At 37.3% G+C, this 24,726-nt stretch overlaps 1 protein-coding gene across 1 annotated transcript in view; it reads right to left on the bottom strand.

Annotated features, from left to right (window-relative positions):
• plcg1 (phospholipase C, gamma 1) overlaps positions 1-24,726 on the bottom strand; it is a 73,821-nt gene extending 49,095 nt beyond the window's left edge. The window contains exons 1-7 of the mRNA XM_081386493.1: positions 24,414-24,726; positions 23,520-23,805; positions 3,284-3,436; positions 3,075-3,168; positions 1,409-1,456; positions 397-481; positions 105-188 (exon numbers count right to left, since the gene is read on the bottom strand). Coding sequence (XP_081242619.1) covers positions 105-188; positions 397-481; positions 1,409-1,456; positions 3,075-3,168; positions 3,284-3,436; positions 23,520-23,739 — 684 coding nt within the window. The 5' untranslated portion in view covers positions 23,740-23,805; positions 24,414-24,726. The remainder of the gene's footprint in view (positions 1-104; positions 189-396; positions 482-1,408; positions 1,457-3,074; positions 3,169-3,283; positions 3,437-23,519; positions 23,806-24,413) is intronic.

Below are 24,726 nucleotides of genomic sequence, written 5' to 3' on the forward strand. Positions count from 1 at the left end.
GTATTGACGCGAAGGCCATTTGAGAAGCGGGGCAAACTGATGGGGTTTGAGTGGCTCTGAGGAGGGGTTCGCCTCCACCAACACACAAATAAACCTGAACTCACTGATTTCTGTGCATCAAACATCAGGCTGCGGTACAGCTGGGCGAAATGACTATACGACACATCTCCATTCCTCAGCTCTCCATCCTAACCAACAAACCACACAAAATACAACCAATATTAATATGAATAAAACATAAATGTTTTAACATGGAGTAAGTAAATACACAATAATATCCAGTGATGTTACTGCAGTTCACGGCGTAACCAAAATAATCGAACCACATGGTATATAAACATTATACAATAACGATTAATTCTACACTAATATGAGAAGTGAGTGGAGAGAAGTTACCGGAAGTTTCTCTCGTAAGAACCTCATATTGGGAACCCTGTAGTTGACTTGACACAGCATACTCTTCAGATCCTTACAGGAAATCCTGCCAAACACAGAAAGTTTGGGAATGTGGTTACGAAAGGGCTTCACATGAGGATGACCAGGAGAGTTTACATCAATCTGGTTTATTCATTACAACATTCATTACTCAAAAAACTAATCTAAAGCTATTACATGTCTAATGTACAAACGTTTTATGTATACATGTACACATCTATGCCTGTTGTGTGTGCAATACACTACTGTTCAAAAGTTTGGAGTCTTTTCAAAGAAAACTAATACTTTTTTTCAGCAAGGACCCACTAAACTGATCAAAAGTGAGCGTAAAGACAATGTTACAACATATTTCTATTTAAAATGCTATTCTTTCTGTTCATCAAAGAATCCTGAAAAATTATTTATCACAGTTTCCACAAAAATATGAAGCGGCACGACTGTTTTCAGCACTGATGATAATCAGTTTCTTGATCATCAAAAGTTGATTAATTTCTAATGTGTACGTCACTTTTGATTTAGCGGAAAATGTCATTTCTCATCCACACACACGTCCACCATTTCAACTGAATACGACACCTCACACACCTCTGTGTCTTTCACTCGCTCTCTGTGTATTTACCTTCACACACACACACACACACACGCTCTGAGCTTTGTTTCCTGTTGCAGGATGTGCCTTCTCTGAGCTCTATTTACCCAACAGGAGTGTGTGTGTGTGTGTGTGTGTGTGTGTGTGTGTGTGTGTGTGTGTGTGTGTGTTAATAAGGCCAGGTATCTCTGAGTCAGCCATTTCTCCCCTAAAGCATACATCACAACGTAGATAAATCGAAAGGAAGATGAGATTATAAGAATCGCAACGTCAGAGAAACATCTCAAACACACATCTGTGTGTGCGTCCCTCAACATGATGGTGCGCTACACCAGTTTCTCTACAGAGAGAAGAGCGGGCCGATGACATTCACACGTAACACACCTGTCTTCCCTGTTGCGATCCACCGCGTGAAACTGCTTTCTCAGCCACCTATATAAAAGAGGAAAAAGCATTAATACAACACTTTAATGTTGTTGTGGTTTTTTTGCTTTTCACTTTTTTTAAATTCACAATTATCTATAGTTTTAAGTCACGTGACTGTCGCAGAGACCTGGGGGGAAAAAACATGCAAAGAAGTGCAGAACAGGCCGGTCGATTTTCAATTTCATGGGAAAAATCCCTAAAAACAGCAGGACTTTATAGAACGCTTTACATAAGAAACACTTAAACTGCCTTAATGTACCGAAACACTGATATTAAAAGATCAGAAATACATTAGAGCTGCAAGATTCTGGATTTATTGAAAAGCAGGATTTTTTCGTTCTAAATAGAGATTGTAATTTTCCCACGATTTTGAACAGACAGCTAAACAAAATAATAATAATATTTTTTAATTATGAATGAATGATTCAATGACTAAATAATTCACTTGTTTCCTTACTGGATGAATCAGTGTTTTTGAATGAATCTCTTGAATGAATGATTCAATGACTCACTCAAAGACTTCAATTGTTTCATTACTGGATGAATCAGAGTTTTTGAATGAATCTCTTAAATGAATGATTCAATGACTCACTCAAATGACTTCAATTGTTTCATTACTGGATGAATCAGTGTTTTTGAATGAATCTCTTGAATGAATGACTCAATGATTCACTCAACGACTTTACTTGTTTCCTTACTGGATGAATCAGTGTTTTTGAATGAATCTCTTGAATGAATGATTCAATGACTCACTCAATGACTTGTTTCCTTACTGGATGAATCAGTGTTTTTGAATGAATCTCTTGAATGAATGACTCAATGATTCACTCAACGACTTTACTTGTTTCCTTACTGGATGAATCAGTGTTTTTGAATGAATCTCTTGAATGAATGATTCAATGACTCACTCAATGACTTTACTTGTTTCCTTACTGGGTGAATCAGTGTTTTTGAAAGAATCTCTTGAATGAATGACTCAATGATTCACTCAACGACTTTACTTGTTTCCTTACTGGATGAATCAATGTTTTTGAATGAATCTCTTGAATGAATGATTCAATGACTCACTCAATGACTTTTCTTGTTTCCTTACTGGATGAATCAGTGTTTTTGAATGAATCTCTTAAATGAATGACTCAAAGACTTTCCTTACTGGATGAATTAGGCTGCATCTGAAATCACATACTTCCCTACTCTATAGTAGGTGAAAAACAGTACGTGACAAAAGCAGTATGTCTGAATTCACAGTACTCATAACAGGCCCCGGATGACCTTTTATCTCAGTACTTCTGTGATCAGCAGGACTTTATTTTACAGTCCTGTTCCCCATGTACATACAATAACTGGGTAATAACTAGGTATTACCCCTAAACCTAACCTTAACCCATGCAGTTACCTTATATTTTCTTCAGCAAGTATGTACACTTGTACGTGTTTTCTACAGCAAGTACGTACACATACGGTCAAATAAAGTGCAACTGGAAAGCCTTGTTTCGTCTTCAGGTTAGTGTTCCTATAAGGCTGTGACGTCACTCTTTAGGCACTCGCTACACTTGACGTGAACTTAACGGTTACCATCAGTCAATATCTACTGGGAGAGGGGCACGTAGAGGTCAAAGGTCACCTTTCTATCTGCAGGGGTGTGGGGGAGCGTAACGTATCCGACTGCAGCCAGGTCAAACCCTTCACCCACATGACCATCTCCTCGTCTGAGGTCGCTGCGGGACACAGACAGAGGAACACAAGTGTCAGTGTGTGTGTGTGTGTGTGTGTGTGTGTGTGTGTACACTACAACTCTAATACGCTTTGATTTGGATTTCTCTGGACGCTCACCTGCCAGACTGAGCGCTTTGAGCCGAAACTCCGTCCCGTAGAGGATGACGAAGCAGTGGGAATGTTCGGGCCGCACAGACAAGTCCTCCACATACCGATCGAAGTCCCGGGACTTCTGCCCCGTACGGATCTCCTTAATTTCCCGGATATCAACTGACACGGACACAAGAAACAGACTTCTGTCAATCACACATGTCTGGCCTGATGTCTTTTACACACTCACCCTGGTTAAGGTGCTCGGAAACATGAAAGATGTTTTCACAGGAACGAAACTGAACATTTTATCAATTTATCTTTAACTAGAGTTGTGGATCTTTGGGTTGAGGTTTAGTACATGCACTACCTTTAAAAGTTTGTTGTTTGCTTCTGAAAGAAGTCTCTACTGCTCACCAAAGCTGCATTTATTTGATCAAAATTAGAATAATGTTGTGAAACATGTTTTCTATGTGAATATGTTCAAATGTGATCAAAGCAGAATATTCAGCATCATTACTCCAGTCTTCAGTGTCACATGATCCTCATGAAATCATTCTGATACGAGGATTTGATGATCAAGAAACATTTCTGATTATTATTAACATTTCAATGTTGAAAACAGTTGTGCTGCTTCATATTTGTGCAGAGACCGTGATACTTTTTTTCAGGATTCTTTGATGAAAAGATATGAATCAATTTGCTGAATAAAACCATTCAATTCTTTCACACACACACACAAAAAAACATACGGTTACACTTTATTTTAAGGTGTCCTTGTTACAGTGTAATTATACATTCAAGTAATGAGAAATATTATTTCGTTATGTTTGTTGCAGGGTTAGTTCCATGTAATTACATGATTTATAGTTATTACTATAGTAACTACATGTAGCGGGTCACAGGGACACTGTAAAATAAAGCAGGGCTGCCAACTCTCACGCATTGAGTGTGAGACTTTTCACACGCTCTCACGCCACACATCCATTTTCTCACGCACAGAAAAATTGCGGAGCAAAGAGGTACTTTTAATATTAAACTAATTCTCAGCTCTTATTCCGTCAATTTTATTACGAAATTCAGACAAAAATACGTTTGGCGCTTGTAAATGTGACGTGACAGATCGCTGAGCGCCTCAGTTCAAGTGCACGTGAACCGATCATCTGTTACTTTTTTATTTAAAGATGCAGTACAACTTACCGAAAGTAACAGCAGGAGAACAATTATGTCACATAACGTTACATTTACCTCAGGAAAGCCATTTAATGACCATAGCATGTTAACGGAATAGAAAAAATAGCTAGAGAGGAGATTTTGCTGAGCACTATATTACACATTTATTATATTTTTACTTATGCCATTAAATAATTGTTATCATAACAAAAACTGCATTATATTTAATTTAATTTGTTATTTTCAACCTTTAAAGCTCCAATATGTAGGAATTTTGTAATAAAATTTCCAAAAATAACTTGCACAGTGTGATATATTTCCTCCAGTTGTGTACTCACAATATCTCAAAAGTCTCCAAAGATTTTTTATTTCAGAGAAATTCCGATTTTAAATAACTGGCCGTCCCGGAAAAGAAATGTCGCGCCTCAGTGACGCAATATCCCTTTTTTCCGGTGTGGACCATGTGATAGGATATTCCACCACACCGGATTTTTTTTTTTTTTTTTTTTTTTTTTTTTTTTTACAACAACTTTGAGTTTTTTTTTTCTTATCACAATAAACAATAAAGACGTCTGACAAAGAATAAAAAAAGAATAAAATAAAAAATATGACCCACCACACCGGAATATCGCATGGTCAAATGCGGAAGTGGTGGTTAAAGCGTTATAGCCATAGACTGTATGGTTATAGCTGTTATGGATCACGAACTCTTTGGCGAGTATGGAAGTGCCAACAAAACGAAAGCGTCCATATTCGGATACACTCAGACTGTGTGACAAACGGAGGAATAAAACCCAGATAAATATCGGCCAGGCGTTTTCGAGATGGAGAGAGCTGCGCGTCAATCTTGGACTTGACCGAGACTCTGCTCTCGCGAGTGTATTGATAGACAGGTAAGACATGCAACTGTCAATAAAAGCACTTATAAACAAAGTTATATTGCTCTTTGTACTTCGGTAAGGCTTTTTATCACGTGTGGTGACCGAGCTTATGGCAGTACAATTAAATACAATCGGATATGATGTTAAAAAAATATATTTAGTCATTACTTGCAAATGTTCGTTCAAATTTACTTTTAGATATTGGTTTGAACACGTTACACAACACGGCATTAACCATAAAAACGTAAAACTGCACAACATTAACCAAACAAATCATTTGACAAATAGCTGTAATTTGTAACGGGATAATATAGCATAACATTTCACGTTCCTTGCAGTTCATTAATTATGATGAAATAAAATAATACGATCAGACATACAGGTAATACAAAAACGAATAAATTACCTCATCCGTGATCATGATTCATTAATTCCATTTAGATACATCGCTAGATGGTGAAAACGCATAAAAAAAAAACGACATCTCCCATCGTCACCTCCTTCATAGTGTCATCAAGCTTCGCCTTTGTTATTGTTGAAACTGCGCCCTCTTGTGGTCAAATACCAAAGTCGCATACTGGAGCTTTAATAATACCAGCAGATTGGGCCCTCTATGTTTACAGCATTAGGTGAGATTATTTTTTTAAATAAAATGTTAAATAAACATGTATCCAAATTAATCAATATTGAATCAAAATCGGAATCAAATCACAAGAATGGAATTGAAATCTTTAAATTTTTGTCAAGCAATAATAAAAACTGTATCCTACCAGTCATTGTACAATGTAAACATTGTAACATGTTGTCACTAAACTTCATAAAATTCTATTTAGTTACCAAATGTTTTGACAATCACAATTACACTTATTGTGATGCAATATTTGTTTTTTCGCTTTTTAAGGACTACAACAAACGGCTGGTAGAGACTACACAACATTCCTCCCGGGTTAGTGACATCACCAACCCTAAAATTTACATAAACCCCGCCCCCTGAACACGATTTATAGATTATCAAGACAGAATATGCTAATCAATGACTAGAAGATAACTACACATCAGCTACATAAACTCATCAACTAACCATTCAGAAATGTTGTCTACATGTTGTCACTTATTGAGTCTCTCCATCATTGTCTGACTCCGGTTTGAACATAAAAGGCTAAAAGTGTTTGAAAAGTTCAGTGCATGTGTGTGTGAGATAAAAGGACACAAGCTGTTGAACCTCCGCCCCCTGTGCCGGGAGCAGCAGCTCATTTGCATTTAAAGGGACAGACACAAAACAGTGCGTTTTTGCTCACCCTCAAAAAGTGACAATTTTAACATGCTATATACAAATATCTGTGGGGTATTTTGAGCTAAAACTTCACACACACACTCTGGGGACATCAGAGACTTATTTTACATCTTGTGAAAAGGGCATTATACCACCCCTTTAAATATTTTCCCTAATGCATATAATGCAAAAAAAGAAAAGCTATTTCCGGCCACTTACTGCAACAACAAAAAAAGCAACCACATTACCTACATAAACACACACGCTATTGAAACACAACAAACAGTGCAATACTAAGAGTGTGAGGATTACATGTGTGACCAGAGAAGAGAACCTGCATCTCCCACATGAGCACCACAGCTCAACAAGAGAAGACGGCATGAGATGCCATGAAGAAGGGATTTCATCTCAATATTTCTATTCATGAAATATTATATTATATAATCTATTCATGTTTATGACACGTCTGCCTATACCTAACATAAACAATGATAAATGACAAACACAAGATTATACTTTCAGGGTTTTTCAAAATGGTCATCCACATACACACACACACACACACACACAGTACAAAGTAGCGCACCCATGTACACTGCGAGCCCACTACTAACAATTATCCAGAATAAATGTGAAAAAACAGATTGTAATCATATTTACCATTTATCATTAAAAAAAAGGTGAACAACTCAGACTTTTAAATAACAGGTTCTAGTGCGCCAACAAGTAAGCCTGTATGTTAGCAAAGCCTAAAATTAACTTCAAAATGTGCCAAGTAATAAGAAAAGTTGGCTTTGAGTAAATAAAACAAGTTATTTCACTCGCTGGAACAGATATTCATTACAAACTATGACATGTTTAAGCCAAATTACAACATTACTTAAAGTGGCACTATTTTAAAGGCTCCTGATGTTGTTTTGGAGTCTCCTACAACAGGTTTACATGCATCCAAGGTCACAAAAAAACACACGTTTTCTCATAATAAATACATTGCGACATCAAGTTGTGATTCGTCAAACTCTCTAGTTCAGAATCGATTCTTTATTTGTCGTGCAGTTTGATCTATAAAACTTTGCAGACTTTTTACATTCACAAACCGCTATATTACACACTGCATAAAAAGGGAATATATATACACTACCGTTCAAAAGTTTGGGGTCAGTAAGATTTTTAATGTTTTTAAAAGAAGTTTCTTCTGCTCACCAAGGCTGCATTTATTTGATTAAAAATACAAACAAAAACAGTGATATTGTGAAATATTATTCCAATTTAAAACAGCTGTTTTCTATTTTAATATATTTTAAACTGTAATTTATTCCTGTGATCAAAGCTGAATGTTCAGCATCATTCCTCCAGTCTTCAGAGTCACATGATCCTCCAGAAATCACTCTAATATGATGATTTGATGCTCAAGAAACATTCATTATTATTATCAATGTTGAAAACAGTTGTGTACAATTATTATTATTTTTTTTTAATTCTTTGATGAATAGAAAGTTCAAAAGAACAGCATTTATTTAAAATAGAAAGCTTTTGTAACATTAAACTCTACCGTTCAAAGGTTTGGGGTCAGTAAGAATTTTAATTTTATTTTTGGGGAAATAAATAAAATAAATCAATACTTTTATTCATCAAGGATGAGTTAAACTGATCAAAAGTTACAGTAAAGACATTTATAATGTTAGAAAATATTCTATTTTAAATAAATGCTTATAAATTGTGTTAAATTAAAAATTTTGTCTTAAATTTCTATTCGTCAAAGAATTGTGAAAAAAAAAAAAGCGTACACAACTGTTTTCAACATTGATAATAATAATGAATGTTTCTTGAGCATCAAATCCTCATATTAGAGTGATTTCTGAAGGATCATGTGACACTGAAGACTGGAGTAATGATGCTGAACATTCAGCTTTGATCACAGGAATAAATTAAAGTTTAAAATATATTAAAATCAGTCATTTTAAATTGTCATAATTTCTCACAATATTACTGGGTTTTTTTTTTTATTGGTTTTAATCAAATAAATGCAGCCTTAGTGAGCAGAAGAGACTTCTTTTAAAAACATTAAAAAAATCTTACTGACCCCAAACTTTTGAACGGTCGTGTATATATAAAAAAGCATAATAGGGGCAGTTTAAGCCAAATTAGGGATAATCTGATTCTGAATCGTGTAAGAGACGTCACTGAATAGAATAAAAACAGCTTTTATCGGTAAGAAATATTTACGGCTGGTAAATTCCTTATTTACCTATTGGAGGGCGGGAGGTTAATTTTGCACTGCCTGTAAGTCTCAGCAGAAAGAGAGTCTGTGAGGTGTGTGTGTGTGTGTGTGTGCTGAACACACTCCCCTGTTTCTCCTCTCTCTAACCGCACTCATCCTGTGCCGCTCTGACAGAATCTTGTAAGAGAAACGCAGGTGTCATTAACTAAGAAACTGAATGAATATCTTTAGTAATGTCAATTTCCTCAGCAAACACTGGCAGACCACAGCATAAATATCATTTTATATTGGTATAGTTCTGGATCTCTAAATACGTCTTTTTCTAAGTTTAAACTTTCTTGTTCTGGACTTTTTGGATCAGGAACACAAAGCAACATCCCATCTACACTTGCGAGGACTGATCGCAATACACAGGAACACACACTGCGCTGTACTCGTCTGCTGGATATAACAGGAGAGATCTGGAGTGTGTGTGTGTGTGTAGTTCTACACTAGCTCAACATTTTAACTTCTTATAGCCTACAATCATATGGTTACTACAATGCCACTGTTCTGTTTTATTTATTTATTCAAACAGAAAATTTTGAAAGATTTGTATCTGAGACTTCTGTAGTCTTCTTCCTCTGTAGAGCTGCTTATAGATGAATTGAACTTATCTCATAATTGATGATCTTTACAGTTATTGACCTGAATTAACACTGAACAACGACACTGTCTTCTGTAGAGCGTCACACAGCAGAACTGAACTTGTCTCATTTGATCAAGTTGGCATAACTGATCATTATTTTCATGTTTATCAACGAGAAGCTGCTTTGCAACAATCGGTATTGTGTAAAGAGCTGTAAAAATAAAGCTGACTTGACCCATTATGATATTTATTGTGGTACTGTGACTACAGAAACAATTTTGTAGGATTTAATCATGAGTGACACTCATACATGATGGTTAAATGAAGAACCTTTAACATTCATGAAGCCTTTCCATTGGACGAAAGGTTCTTTAGTGAAAAATGATTCTTTAGATTCTTAAAACGTTCTTCATACTGAGAAACAAAAAGGTTCTTTTAAGAACTGATCAATGAAAGATTCTTTGAAGAACCAAAAATAGTTATTCTATGGCATCGCTCTGAAAACCCCACATTTGCATTATTTTTTATGTGTACAGTTGTGCCAATACAATCTAATAGTGATTTTATTATGATATTGTATTGATTTGGGTTGTCGCTATGGCTGAAAAACTAAAATGTATTTATTTTAATTATATTTCAAAATAAACTGGAATTTCTGAAAGACATTATTTCAATTAAAGGGAAATAAGTAGGTTTTCAAAACCATACCACAAGAGCGCTCAACAAATGAATAAAATCCAAACAGCATGCATAGCATTTTATTATTTATTGCTTCATGACATTAACTGTTTAAAAATCATACTAATAATAATAACAACAACAACATTCTTCAAGATTTTAAAGGGTTAGTTCACCCAAAAATGAAAATTCTGTCAGTAATTACTCTCCCTCATGTTGTTCCAACCGCGTAAGACCTTCGTTCATCTTCGGAACACAAATTAAGATATTTTTGATGAAATCTGAGAGCTGTCTCACTCCTCCATAGACTTCTAAGGGACCGAAACTTGCTGGCCCAGAAAAGTTATTAAAGAGATCGTTAATATAGTCCAAGTGACTCCAGTGGCTTAATCTTAAGTTTAGCAAGCGACGAGAATACTTTTTGCGCGCTAAAAACAAACAAAAATAGAATAATAATTTATTCCACTATTCATTTCCTTCTCTCTGGGCCTCGAGTGAGTTAACGTAGTGTTTTTGCGCAGCGCGTCTGTGTTGTACGTCACACGCTTCACACACATGACCAGCGTCGGCCAATAGTGAGCCTACATGGTGACGTGTAACACAGACGCGCTGCGCAAAAACACTACGTTAACTCACTCGAGGCCCAGAGAGAAGGAAATGAATAGTGGAATAAAGTCGCTATTTTTGTTTGTTTTTGCGCACAGTGAGACAGCTCTCAGATTTAATCAAAAATATCTTAATTTGTGTTCTGAAGATGAACGAAGGTCTTACGGGGTTGGAACAACATGAGGGTGAGTGATTACTGACAGAATTTTCATTTTTGGGTGACCTATCCCTTTAACAAAGCCTGACTTGGTGCTTTGAAGTAAAGTTTTTCCCCCTCATCTTATTTTCATCTAAATGTGTGTTAATCAGTTCTTGCCACTAGGGCTGCCTCCTAATAGTCGACTAAACGATCAAGATTTGATTAGTCGGTTAGTCGCAGAGAAAAAAAGAAAAGAAAAACTCCACAGGAAGTGAAGTCACGCAGTCCGTGAGGGACAGATCGTTAACGGCGGGTAATTACAGTGTGTCGGCCAGGAAGTCAAAATCATCCATCGACCTCAAAAATGCCTTATCATTTGAAACATAAGTAGCAACTTTACATCGAACCGCTCGTCTAACGTTAACCTAGATAAATGTGCGATACTATTATTAGCGCATATCTATGTGTTTGCGTGGAGTGTTGAAGCTGAAGTACGGCACTGGCATTTCTTCCTGACAACAGCGGAAACAACTTCAAATACTCCGTCATTTATGGCCATACAGATAAGAGTAATACATCATTCCAAACTGTAAAAACTACTTTTATATGTGTACACTCACAATAACAAGAAAACGTGCTTCAGTAAAATAAAGAAAACAAGCAGGATGCTCTTTCTGCCGTCTCGGTCTCTGTGAACTGGAGTGCGTCACAGAAATGAACCGAAACTCAGCGTATATGGGCTACTTTCCTCACAGACAAATATATCTATAGAAAGCTTGAAATGTCTACTTTTAAACCAACCAATTCAAATACTCTGATTATGTAATCCGTATGAAAGGAGCATTTCTCTCTAAAGGCGTATTTACTACACTGAGGAGATGAAGAGTCGTCATCGTCAACTTCATCTTTGCAGCCGACACTGACTCAGAAAACACTAGTTTATTAATAAACAATTAAAATGTCTCCTTTCTATCTTTTCCGACACATTCATAATCATCAGGCTACTTTTGCGGCGCGCTTCATGCGTGCGCTTGAACGTTGGGTAGAAATTACTGAAACTTAAATACTTGTAATTCAGAATCAGTATGAGATTTATTGTATGATTACACATGCAAGGATTTTGTCCTGGTGACGGAAGCTTCCAGAGTACAGACAGAATGACAGCGATAAGACCGATAATAAAAGTAAAATAATTTAATAAAAAAAAAAATATATATATATAATTATTTATATATTTATATATATATATATATATATATATATATATATATATATATATATATATATATATATATATATATATATATATATATACACACACACACACACAATAGACTATATATGCAAGTACAGGTATGTTAAATACAATGCAAATGAATGTGAATGGTTTGGTTTGCTAAATAAATATGAGTATAATAGTGTTTTGTATTGGCCAGAGGGGCATTAACTGTGGATGAGGTAGATTGCCTGGGGTTAGACACTGTTCTTGTGTCTGGCTGTTCTGGTGCTCTGGCTGTTCTGGTGCTCTGTAGCGTCGGCCAGACGGTCACGGTTCGATGAGATGAAGCCTGGATATGAGCGGGACAGAGGGATTTTGCCAGTCCAGTTCTTGGAAAGTGGGAAGAAAAGTACCGGTGATCTCCGGACTATCCGCTGTGGTCTTCCAATTAGATTATAATACATTTTAAAACACTCCTAATCAGACTGTAGTTACTTTTTTATTGATTACATGTTATTCTCACAAAGGTAGTAAATTATTGATTACATGTTACCCTCACAACAGCAGTAAATTATTCATAATTCATTGATTGTCGAAAAAATATTGGTTAAACTGACAGTGGGCGGGATCACACAGACCAAAACTAAAACAGACATTTCAAAACACAATAACAGGCGGTGGCATTGTTTTTAGGAGAAACAAGCATGCGAACATGTTTCCTGCAAACATATGGCATTTTTATGCTTTAATACATTTAACACAAAATGACAAAGCACCTTTAAGTTCACGGTTCTCGCATGGTCACATGAAATGCAGCTAAACAAAATATTTCATCTCTTTTAGTAAGCGCTTTATTTTGATTTTTCAATTATTTATTTTAATTTTACATTTGTATGATTTAAATGCATAATAGCTTTTCATTAAACTCAAACTATTATTAATATTTAATGCATTATGTTGTTGATAAATAATAGAAAACATGTTCTTTCTCTCTGTATTTTTATATCACTATGGTAACAAGATAATCCTATTTAAATCAATGAAATAAACAAGTTAGCTCACAAGTAATCAAATATTTGTCTGATTATATTACTGTCAATATGTAATGTAATGGATTACGCTACTAACTACAGTTGCTGTCATGTAATTTGGAATCAGTTACTGACTAAAAATGTGTATAAAAAAATATAATCTACCAAGCACTGAAAATATAGGCTGTATTACACCCATATATATTAAATGCTCATTATAATTTAGCATCCCGTCTCCCCCGAGTATATATTTAAGTAATTAAATTTATGTAAACATGTGATTAGTCGACTAATGTCTTAAAAGATGGACTACTAGTCGACTGAAAAAGCTTTAGTCGGGAGCAACACTACTTGCAACAGATCTTAAATTCAAAAGGACACATTTAGTTTTTTGCATCTGAATACACATCGTCTTCAAATAAAACAAATATCAATTTTATCTTAAATTCAAATGGGAGTCACGTTCAACGCGGATGCACACAGATGAAGCTGAGAACCAAGTCAAGGATTCATAAATGACTTCAGGAGAATATCACAAGAAGAATCCGGATCAGTTCATTTCAAAACATCTTTTCTAAACCTCATTAGTGAACTTACAAAAGATGAAGAAAAAAACAGCCCGAAAAGCCAATCCAACTAACTGACCGGTCTATGGCATACCTCCTTTTTTGGCAAATTCCCAACATAATGGGAAGAAGGTGTTGTTTTGGTACATATTTGGATAATAGGAATGCAGATCTGTTCGTTCCATTCCTGAAATCAGCCAGTGATCTCAAAAAATGCAGCGTTGGATTGAAGTAGACCGCATTAACTACTAAACTAGACTAAATTACTGCCCAAAAGCAAAGGAACAGTAGAAAACAGTGTGATGGATGTTTTTAGAAAGGTGAATATTTGCTGAAATATACTGTTCGCTGATATAGCACTTGTTCTTTATGACACTGGCCATCGTTCAAGGCATGCAGACAAAGTTTATTTTAAGAAAAACACACAAAAACATTATTTACTCAGTTTGGATGCAGAAAGTATCTTGCTTCTTGACAAACGAGTAGATTTTCCCATGCAATCACACTCTTTTCTCTTCTTTTACTGATACGTTTAGTGTTTCAACATAACCTGATAAAGCTTGTGACGATAAACTTTGGAAGCAATTTATTCAAAATCCTCAGCTAAATCAACTCAACGACATAGGGTAATAACCACCCCTGAAAAGTAATTAGTGCGGTTAAGAAATCTCCGATATTAGGTCAATTAAAAATATTCTTAATGAGGCTAATAAAAGAAACTAGTCAAACTTAAGTTAAATCAAGGATCAGAGATGCAGCAGAATTCAAATGTAAGACTATACAATGAAAGACTTCAACCACTAGTACACAATCCCTTGATGAATTGAGAATCATGATTTGTTTAAAATAGAAATCACTTTTCTCCCACCAATCCCTTGATGAATTGAGAATCATGATTTGTTTAAAATAGAAATCACGTTTCTCCCACTATTCTGAACAGACAACTAAATAAAACAGTAGTGATGGCAATTTCAAAACATTGCTTGATGAAGCTTCGAAACATTTACGAATCTTTTGTTCCGAATCAATGGTTCGGAGTGTGTATCAAACCGCCAGAGTCACATGATTTCAGGAAACGGGGCTTCGTTACGTCATAACCGGTTTGAAACGTTTCGAAACACTTGGAAATGTCGATGGTTCACTGCTTGGGGCGATGATCTCTGTCAGACCATGAATCGTGAGGAGTCACTGGGTTTTACCTGATCTCTGATCAGTTTTATACATTTGTAGACGTTTTAATTAGATATTAGTATAATTAAAATGTATAATGGTAGTTAATAGTGTCTTATTGGCCTGTTTAGCTGAGCCATTCATAGAACAAACAAAACAAACCCCGACAATTGATAATAGAACATATAGACACTTGATAATCTTATTAGATGATTAGATAATTGTAAAATAAATCTAAAAGATTTTACTTCCAAAAAAATATTTGGCATATATTTGTAAAAGGTGTTTTTATGCATGTTTGGCCCGGGTTTTTGTTGCATTTACACTGTTCTGACCACTAGGGGTCACCATGAATACGGGTGTCGGGTTGTTTCAAAGCCTCGACACAATACGGCACATTTGCTTCTAGAGATGCACCAATTACAATTTTCTGGGCCGATTCCGATTTCCGATTTTTCATTAAGTTTGACCTGCCGATACCGATTTTAGCCGATTCCGATTTAATTTTTTCTAACCACTTTACAGCACACACAAATATTTATTTTATATCTTTTCTGTAATAGAACATTTAACAATTTGCATAGTACATATTTTTTTGAACAGATAAACGCTATAAAATAGAACTATATAAATTACTCCAGGTGTGGGTAATTCAAACATCTAAAGTGCAGTGTTATAGAAGAACAATTTCCTTTTCACATTCAATATCCAATAATTTTTTATAAATGTATTTAGCAAACTAAACGTCTGTATGAAAACAGGGAATGGCAATAAAATTATATATAAATAAAAAATAAATAGCCTTGCAGTATAAATATATTTCTCAAAGCACTCACACACAGGCCTATTGCAATCACTTGTACAAACTGAATAATAAAACAAGTTTAAATGGGTACATTTTCTATAAATATTAGTCTTCGTTTTCTTTTCTGACATAGCCTACTCCAGTTCTTGTTAAAACACGCAAATTCTGTGCATTTTGGGCGCTTTTTTGTGAAACCCTATTTAGGCTATTTTATCCATCAAAAGTGTGCTTTCCCTTTAATTGAGCGTGAGCAGTGCAGCAAATAGACTCGACGCCGAACACGCGCTTCACTGCCGAACACGCGCTTCACTGCTCGCGACGCTCCTGCTTGACGCTCACGGTGCGTTTCCACTGGCGCGGTGCGAGCGGAGCGGAGCGAGCGTTTTCAATTCATTCCTATGGAAGTCGAGCTTCACGCTCGCGCAGTGCATTTTGGGATTGACAGCGGACCGGAGAAAGCGTTGAGAGGGGACATTGAGAGCGACCGAGAGCGTCAAAAAGGTTGGGCAGTTTTTGACTTTATGCAAATATCAAGCGAAAAACGCGGTCGGCAGCCAATTGCTGTGAGGTTCGGGATGTGACGTCCGGGATGTGACGTCTGTTTTGAGAGTTTAAAAATATGCAAATTGTGCTGGAGTTTATGCTGGATTTAGTGCGTAAATCATTTTGTTTACCAATTAGACGCTTTGCAGTTGTTTTATATATGTTAAAGATTTTATTTTGGATGTGTTCATTGTGATTATATTGGCTGGGTTTATAAAAGTTTATAAAATTGAAAGGATCTTTGCTTGATGCATTTGGAAACAAAGCTTGTCTATTTGTAAATGTAATCGCGTGCATTTCTGGTGATTATACTGTCCGGGTGTTGAAAAAAACTTCGATTAAACACACTCGCAATGACACACCCCAAAGCGGAGGCGTTATAGTGTTGCCAGCGGCACTGAGCGGACTTTTGCCGCTGTAGTGGAAACGCACCGTCACGCGCTGCTCCTGCTTCCGTTGTGAAAGCACTCATCGATTAAAATGCACGCTGAAAAAAAATACGCGCTTGCGGTCTGAACGGACTTCACGAGGTTTCCTACATGCGTGTTCCGTGTGCACGTGTGATTCTGATGTTGCGCGATGTTAATCATGTGGCGCCCGAGCGCATTTGACCGGCATAAAATCGGCATTTGTCAGACTGACCGGCCGGTCGCCGGTCACGGCCGATCACGTGAAAATCGGCCAATTCCGGTCACCAGCCGATCAATCGGTGCATCCCTATTTGCTTCAACTGTTTCAGTGTTTCACGAAGCCTCGATCTGCCCACCACTACAAAACAGTCCATTTAAAAACATTTAATTAATTTAAGTTTGAATGAATGATTCAATGACTCACTCAAGACTTCACTTGTTTCATTACTGGATGAATCGGCGTTGTTGAAGAATCTCTTGAATGAATGAAGACAATTTTTTAACACTCTTGTCGCCACCTACTGGTGTCACGATGTAATCGATAGTGGTGCGGGAAAATCGATTCTGTTCAGTACCGCGATATTTTGAGCATGCAATTATATCGATACAGTAGCGTAAAGTATTGCGATATTTAATTATAAAATTATCTGTTTTACTTTCGGGTTTTCCCGGAGTTTAGTCTGATAATTCACATTTGCGTATTACATCCACAAGGTGGCGCTTGTTGCGGTGCTTTGTCGTCGTGCATTCAACAGCAAATTCAAATGAAAAGGCTTCACCATCACAACCGGTTGCACACGACGCTCCGTCTTCTTTCAACCCGAAAGTGTGGGCATGTTGACCAACTCGTTTTTCTAAACAAAAATGCCAATATTCCCAAATGACACCGAAGTTGATGACCTTGCAGCCGACAGGACTGGACTCTAGCAGGACACATGTTTGTTTTTTTCTCTCAATTTGATTGAAGCGCTAAGTTACTCTTATTTATATGATTATTCTCAGGTTAATGTTACTCTATTGTATTTAAATAATTTTAAGTTGTGTGCTGGGAGCTCAGCGTTCATGTGAGAGGTCTCCTATTCTGAGAATAATCGCGTCCTGTCCTGTAATGAGGTCCTGTGTCCTGACTGTTCAAGAACTACGTTTTTGCACTTCAGTTTAGTGTTGTCACGATACTAGAATTTCTAACTTCGATACGATACCTTGAAAAATATCGATATTCGATACCATTTTCGATACCACAGAGAAAAAAACTGCCACAATATTAAGGGGGTATTTTTTTTTATTTAAAGCTAAATATAACAAGTTTAGAACATGACAATGAGGTATATTTTACATGAGCAAAAACAATGCTCACTGGATCGACATGTCAAGTCAAGTCACCTTTATTTACATAGTGCTTTTAACAATACAGATCGTGTCAAATCACTTAACAGTATCAAATTGGAGGATATGTGTCAGTAATGTATAATAATAAGATTAAACATTAAATTTTCAAAGGCATTTCATTATTGAATTCAGAGATGTCATTGTCTAGCTCAGTTTAGTTTAATTAGTAACTATCTGTGTTATCAAATTGATGATAATCGCTAATGAAGGCAAATTGCAGAATTAAATAATATTTTTTTAATAAAGTTACATAAGCACAAATTAATTTACATTTGACCACAGTTAAAATATTTACTTGTCTAAGAGTCCTCATCAGATTATATTAACTTTAAGAATTACGGTGAAAAAACGAGACAACACACACTCATATCAACAACAATACTAGGCCATCTTGGTTAATGTTTCAGAAATGTTAAAATGAGAAGAGTTACCAACCTCTCGAAATTATTTATATAGATCCGGGTGTCGGTATCACAGCTAACGTGTTTTTTCAGGTTCTCAAACGCAAGGCACACAGCACTTACCATCACACAGAACGAGCTAGGCAACCACTGAAACAGCTGTCCTGTCAGTCAAGTAAACGTCAAATCAGCCTTTTATTAACTTTATTTACTTTCTGTTAACATTGTGGTAGTTACGGTTCGTGAAGTCGTTAAGCTCCTGGTAACCCGCGAGAGCACCACAAGTTTATCCTCCATCATCCACGTTCAGGCGTTCAAGCAACTAACTTTCATCACTAAAACGGAAGGCCCGCGAGGCGCATAAACAGCGCGCAGAACGCTCGCTGGAAACCAATTGAAAATAGGCGCCTCTCACTGCAAAAAACGCATCTATTTAACCAGAGCGAATGAGACGAGTGCGCGTGTGGTGTTTGTCAACGCGCCTTCGGAGAGAAGTGAAAGTGACAGCTCGGCTAGTATCGATACTTCGGGAAATTAGTATTGGTATCGTTCAGATATTTCAGTATCGATACTTCGGGAAATGCTTCGGGAAATATCGATATTTCGATAAATATCGATATTTTTGACAACACTACTTCAGTTAATGTGCAGAAGATAATGAGTTAAAGTTAAATGTGACATTTTAAGTGAGTTGAGCAGTCTTATTTTCCTCATTTTTTCTAATGCCTTTGAATAACATGAATCGTAATATAATCGCAGAATCGAATCGCAATATGTTAAGAATCACAATAATATTGAATCGTAGCCCAAATAACGCAATACCATCGAATCGTTACATTTTTGACAATTCCCAGCCCTAGTAATCGATACAATCTGTATTTGAAGCGTCAAGTTACTTTCAAAACTGGCCCTCTATTTCCTCTATTTTGATCGCTATTATAGCCAATGTTTAATTCCAAACTATAAACTTTTATCCCAGTACTTCTGTGATAATCTAAGAGTGGGTATCTTCTAGGGCTGGGTATTGACACAAATTTCACAATTCGATTCGATTTCAATTCACAAGCTTGCAATTCGACTCGATTTCGATTCCGATTCGAGTCAATATTGATTATTTTGGATATCAGGTACAATACATGGCAAATTTTCTCAAGGAAAACAAATCTCTTAACTAATGCTGTAAACTATGGGAGTCAGTTGTAGCCTATAAGCTTCATTATAGCCTACTATAATATTGAAGGTACAAATTAACTGATTTGTATACAAACACTTAAATTACACTTTTATTTATTTTTAGAATAATAAAGTTATATGAAATATAAACATTTAAATGGTGGCTGTCATAAAAAACTTTCCAGATTTATTCAAACATGCATTAAATACTGAAGAACATTAAAATATGGTGCATATATTTAGTAAAATGCTCCTCTCTAGAGTTCATTGTTCTCGCTGACTGACGAGTTTATGGTCACTGGATATGTTTTTTCTGAGGTAAATGTGACGTTACATGACATTGTTTACAAGTTGTTTTACTGAAATCTTTCCACAGTTGAAACACTGATTGAGCGATTCCATGTCACATGATACAGATTTCGTTAAGTTGTACTCTACCTTTTAACACACTTTCAGACGCTCATTCATGTTTATTTCGCGCTGTCACTGGTGTTATTAAGGCGGAAGAGAAGATCACGTGCGCTCCAGAGCGATCTCACGCCACAGCGCCAAAACGGTTAATTATGTTTTTGAATTTCGTAAGAAAATGGACGTCATTTGAAATCTGAGACTTTGTTTCATATCAATAGTAACAAAGCACAAAGATTACTGCGATTTATTGGATGGGATGCGCGCTACACTGTTCCATTCATTCATCAACTGAAAACCGGATGACTAATCGATTCTTGGGATTTAAGAATCGATATCGGTTCGTAAAAATGAGAATCGATTAAAATCGAGAAATCGATATTTTTTACCCAGGCCTAGTATCTTCACGTCGGAGTAAAGGGTGTGGCGAATTGTTGGTGAAAGGTCTGCCTGTTAGGGTGTGTGGTTACGGCTAGCATTGTGTAGCTTTCGGCACTGCAGCTGTCCCCGTCTCCCTGAATCAGGACAACCTTTACACTTTGACTAACGTTTCAACTCAAGCAACTGCTTTGGGTCAAGTCTAACACTGCTAAAACCTCTACTTTCTGACCCAAATCCAAATTCGTCAGTTTCTCTTTAAAGATTCTTTTTTCCAATAAACTGAACTCACCAGAATTTACAAGAACAAAGTACTTGAATTTCACCCAAAAAATATGACCTGAGCGGAGCCAGATACTAGTGTCCATATTTGCTCCATCTGTTTCTTTTTATATGGTAAAGAACACAACAGTCCTGCGGAGGAAGCCGCTCTCTACGGCAAACACACACACACACACACACACACACACACACAGGACAAAGGCAGTTGGAGCTCAGGCTGGGTGCAAGAGAACCGCTTGACAATTCCAAACAGGGCAGCAGGAAACACAAGACTGCACGGCACAACCAAGAGTCTTCCTGTCTCGCAAACACACAACAGAAAGAGCGCAGACACACACGCACACACACGCACACCTTAAGAGACTTCTGCCACGAGAACATCCAACAACAATCCGTCAAAACATCACGTTTGAAACTCACGGTCACTTTTTGAAACGTGATTCATTAGCACACTTTGTCCCAACAACCGACTTTGACTTTGGACACAGGACCGAACGCACAGAGAGCTTTATTAATGGCTGATAATCCAGCGTGAACTCTTGGTCTGAGGGTGAATTGGGTTGTGAGTTGTGGGAAAGTTTTGGTGTGGATCCAGCCTGGTTTATCAACCAACCGAAACACTCGTAACTGAGCTTATCTGGCCGGCTGATAAAGAGCAACGCACTGATAGTCAGGCAAAATATAGGAGAACATATGAGTACAATCACTTGAGCATGAAGACCAAACCAAGCACGTCATGCCTGACATCTGAACAAGTTCGTCACCTCTACGCAGTCTGCGACGCCTACGACTTACATGTTCATGTTTCTAAGAATCGAACATGCTTTAAATGGTTTCAACTGATGCATAAAGTTACACAGCATTCCAGAACATCTCTTCTTTCATAAGCCAAACTGGTAGATAAAGAGCTTTCTAAAGACCTGTCAGCCGTGTTCCTCACATCGGGTCATCAATAGATGACAAACAGAAGTGCCTTTGAAAACATGATGCTGTGGGCAAAACATTACATGACGTCTGAGAAGAGGGTTTGAGATTACTATTAGGATAACGAGCCCAAAAATAGGCTAAGCTGAGTCACCTTTGAAAAACACACTTTATTTGTGACAAACCAAAACGAAATGGCCACAATGGTAACCAAAACTCTACCAGTAGTGACTAACTAATAAAATCATATATTCCAATGAAATATACCATGCATAAATACCATCACGAAAATATTCGTCCAAAACAGAAACATGAATTTCAGGATTTGGCCAAAAACCAAGCTTTTATGTTGTGTTACAACAGGTTAAACATATTAACAACTGGGACGCACTTTACCGTGAGCAAAACCGATGCTAGAGCAGCAATATGTAAAATTTGTATGGCTGAAGTATTGAGAGCCAGGACTTTATTAAGGTTTAATTCATAACCTGAGAACACGACACACAGCATGATAACGAGTTCAGTTATACCCAGTTACCCAAAATTATTATTATCTCAGTGCATCACTACATGATTTGACCAATTCATTTATGGTTAAAGGATGTGGCTTTTTTTTCTTTTTCTTTTTTCTATGTTTGTGGAGACCGCACTCAATGCTAGTAACTTCAAAACAACTTAATATTTTAGACCGAAGCATAACCAACAAAACTGATATTCTCTAAAGCCATACATGAACATTATAATTGTGTGTTTGGGACATGGTGAGACTTTGGTTGTTGTAATCATCAGGCTCTCAGAAATTACATAAAAATTTGGATTTTGAAATATAGGCCAATATAATGGATATCGGCTTTCGGTATCGGCCAAAATTCATAGCGGTGCATCCCTATAATATTATATTAACGAACAAAACTTAGATTCTCTAAAGCCATGAATTTCCATTCTTCCCAAAAAAACAGTTTTAGGATGTTCTGAATATTCATGACTGGATAGTCACACTTTTTTTAAAAAACATTTCAATGTTTTCCATGAGCGTAGGAACCCTGCTCTGTCTTTAGCCTGATCTCAGAACGTTTCTGCACACCTAAAGCAACAAATTTCCTGTGACGAAGAAAGTTCTCACCAAAATAATAGGTGAACGTACGCTTCATAACACACAATTAAAATCCGTCCATTCCACACCTAAACATCGATTACTTCAACAAACCTCGCACACCAAACAAGTAATGGGTTTATGATATCCTTACATACAGTGGCCCGACATCTGATTTAAGAAAGTCACATTTAACTTCAGACGGGCGATTACACCACGGTGAGGCTCACTGGGTGTTTTTTCTCTTGTGTTTAGTGTGTCTGGTGCATCCGGAGCAGAGCGCAGCTGTGTGTAAGACATCCCGCCGCAGGAAAACAGCAGCACAGATGGGCCTGCCCTCCGATCAGACCCCAAACTGCTAGATGCGTTCACACACACTTGCCCAAAACAAGAGCATTCACATTCACATCGCCAGAGCCACTCAGTCCAGTCCACCGAACCAAATCCATCAAGAACCAGAACAAACGCATAACAGACGCATCTTATAAAGCGCTAAATAAATACCTCCACAGAAACCAGACATACATAATGTGGACCAGTCAAAACCCCTGTCATTTTCCACCAGGAAAACTAAAAATAGACGGTCGAAGAAGGAAAATGCCTCGACGTGAAGAAAACGTTGGCAGTGCAGGTTTGAGTAATTCAGGCAGTCATTTTGTTCGGTTGAGTGCGCTTTTATAAATACGGCATCAACCACTTTAAAGGGAAATAGTGTTTGGTATAAATAGCTAATGGCTTTGGGGACCTAAAATGTGGTTATGAAACATGCAAATACCACACCAAGTAGCCTTTTCTGAACCCATAATGCCGAGCACTGATTTACCAACCTAGCCAATCTGGAGTTAAACACCCAGAAACAAGGCGTAACTTACTTTCGCCCTCGATTTTATCCGTTCCTCTGGTCCAGATAATCTGTCTGGTCTCAAGCTTGACTTGAAACGTCCTCCTCTCGGGTCTTTGAGACTTTTTGGAGTAATAGAGCGTGAGTACGGTGCCCAGCTCCAGATCCCGGTAGAGACTGTTCACCTCGGTGTCGCTCACGGTCCAGGGTACAGGTCCATTGGAGGAGGAGAAGCCCGCGGGCGCAGCCATTTCCCCTGTTTGTTCTTCAGTTCCTCTCAGAATAATTCACAGCCTCCCGGGCCTGAGGAGGACACCCTGGAAAAGAGGGATGAAAAATGTGCATCACGAAACAACATTATGGCACAGCAGCAGCAGAAATACACGCACTATATACATTGGTTATGAAAACACACACGCACACACACACACACACACACACACACACAGAGAGACAGAGGCCTGCTGTATGATGCATTTACATTAAGTTGGACTTATTGGCCTTTTTGCTGGTTATGTAGTCAAACATAACAGACCATAGAAATGGTGAACAGCTAAATTGATAAATTAGTGCATGTAACGTTACTGTTAGAATTATTATTAATTTATTATTATTATACATACACATGAACAGCAAATCATTCTCCCTCTATGTAAAACGCAAGTCTAGTATGTTTAAATAGATTAGATTGAGTTGATCTAATCTAATACTATTTAGTTAGCCTAAATAAAATCTCTTTAACACTGATGCTTCCAATGCAAACAAACAAAAACACTGATACTCTATTATTATTAATACTATCAAAAATGCACATTCCTAAAATGCTTAAATATAGAAATCAGACTATACGTGCGATGGAAAGATCGGAGGATGATGATGATGATAGTGGTAATAATAATAATAACACAGGTTTGTTTTGTCTCACCGTGTGTGAATGCAGCTGGCTCTCTCTGGCGCTCAAGAAAAGCAGAATCACAACAGCGAGTGTGTGTGCAATCTCAGCGGCGCGCATGTCGTCCGGGCTCGCGATCAGACGCGGGTTTGGCGGATCCTCGCGGTGTGTGTGATCGAGCCTCGCGAGTGTGTGTTCTCCGCCATGAGAGATCAGTGTGTGTGAGAGACTGAGAGCCCTTCCCCCATCAGCCGATCCCTACAGCAGCAGCACACCGAGAGAGCACGGCCTCTTAAAGACACAGCGCGCACTTTCCCCACCGATAGCGCACTGCGCACTGCGCACT

The sequence above is a fragment of the Scardinius erythrophthalmus genome (assembly GCF_964197995.2).
Source record: "Scardinius erythrophthalmus genome assembly, chromosome: 15".
In the NCBI taxonomy this organism is placed as follows: domain Eukaryota; kingdom Metazoa; phylum Chordata; class Actinopteri; order Cypriniformes; family Leuciscidae; genus Scardinius; species Scardinius erythrophthalmus.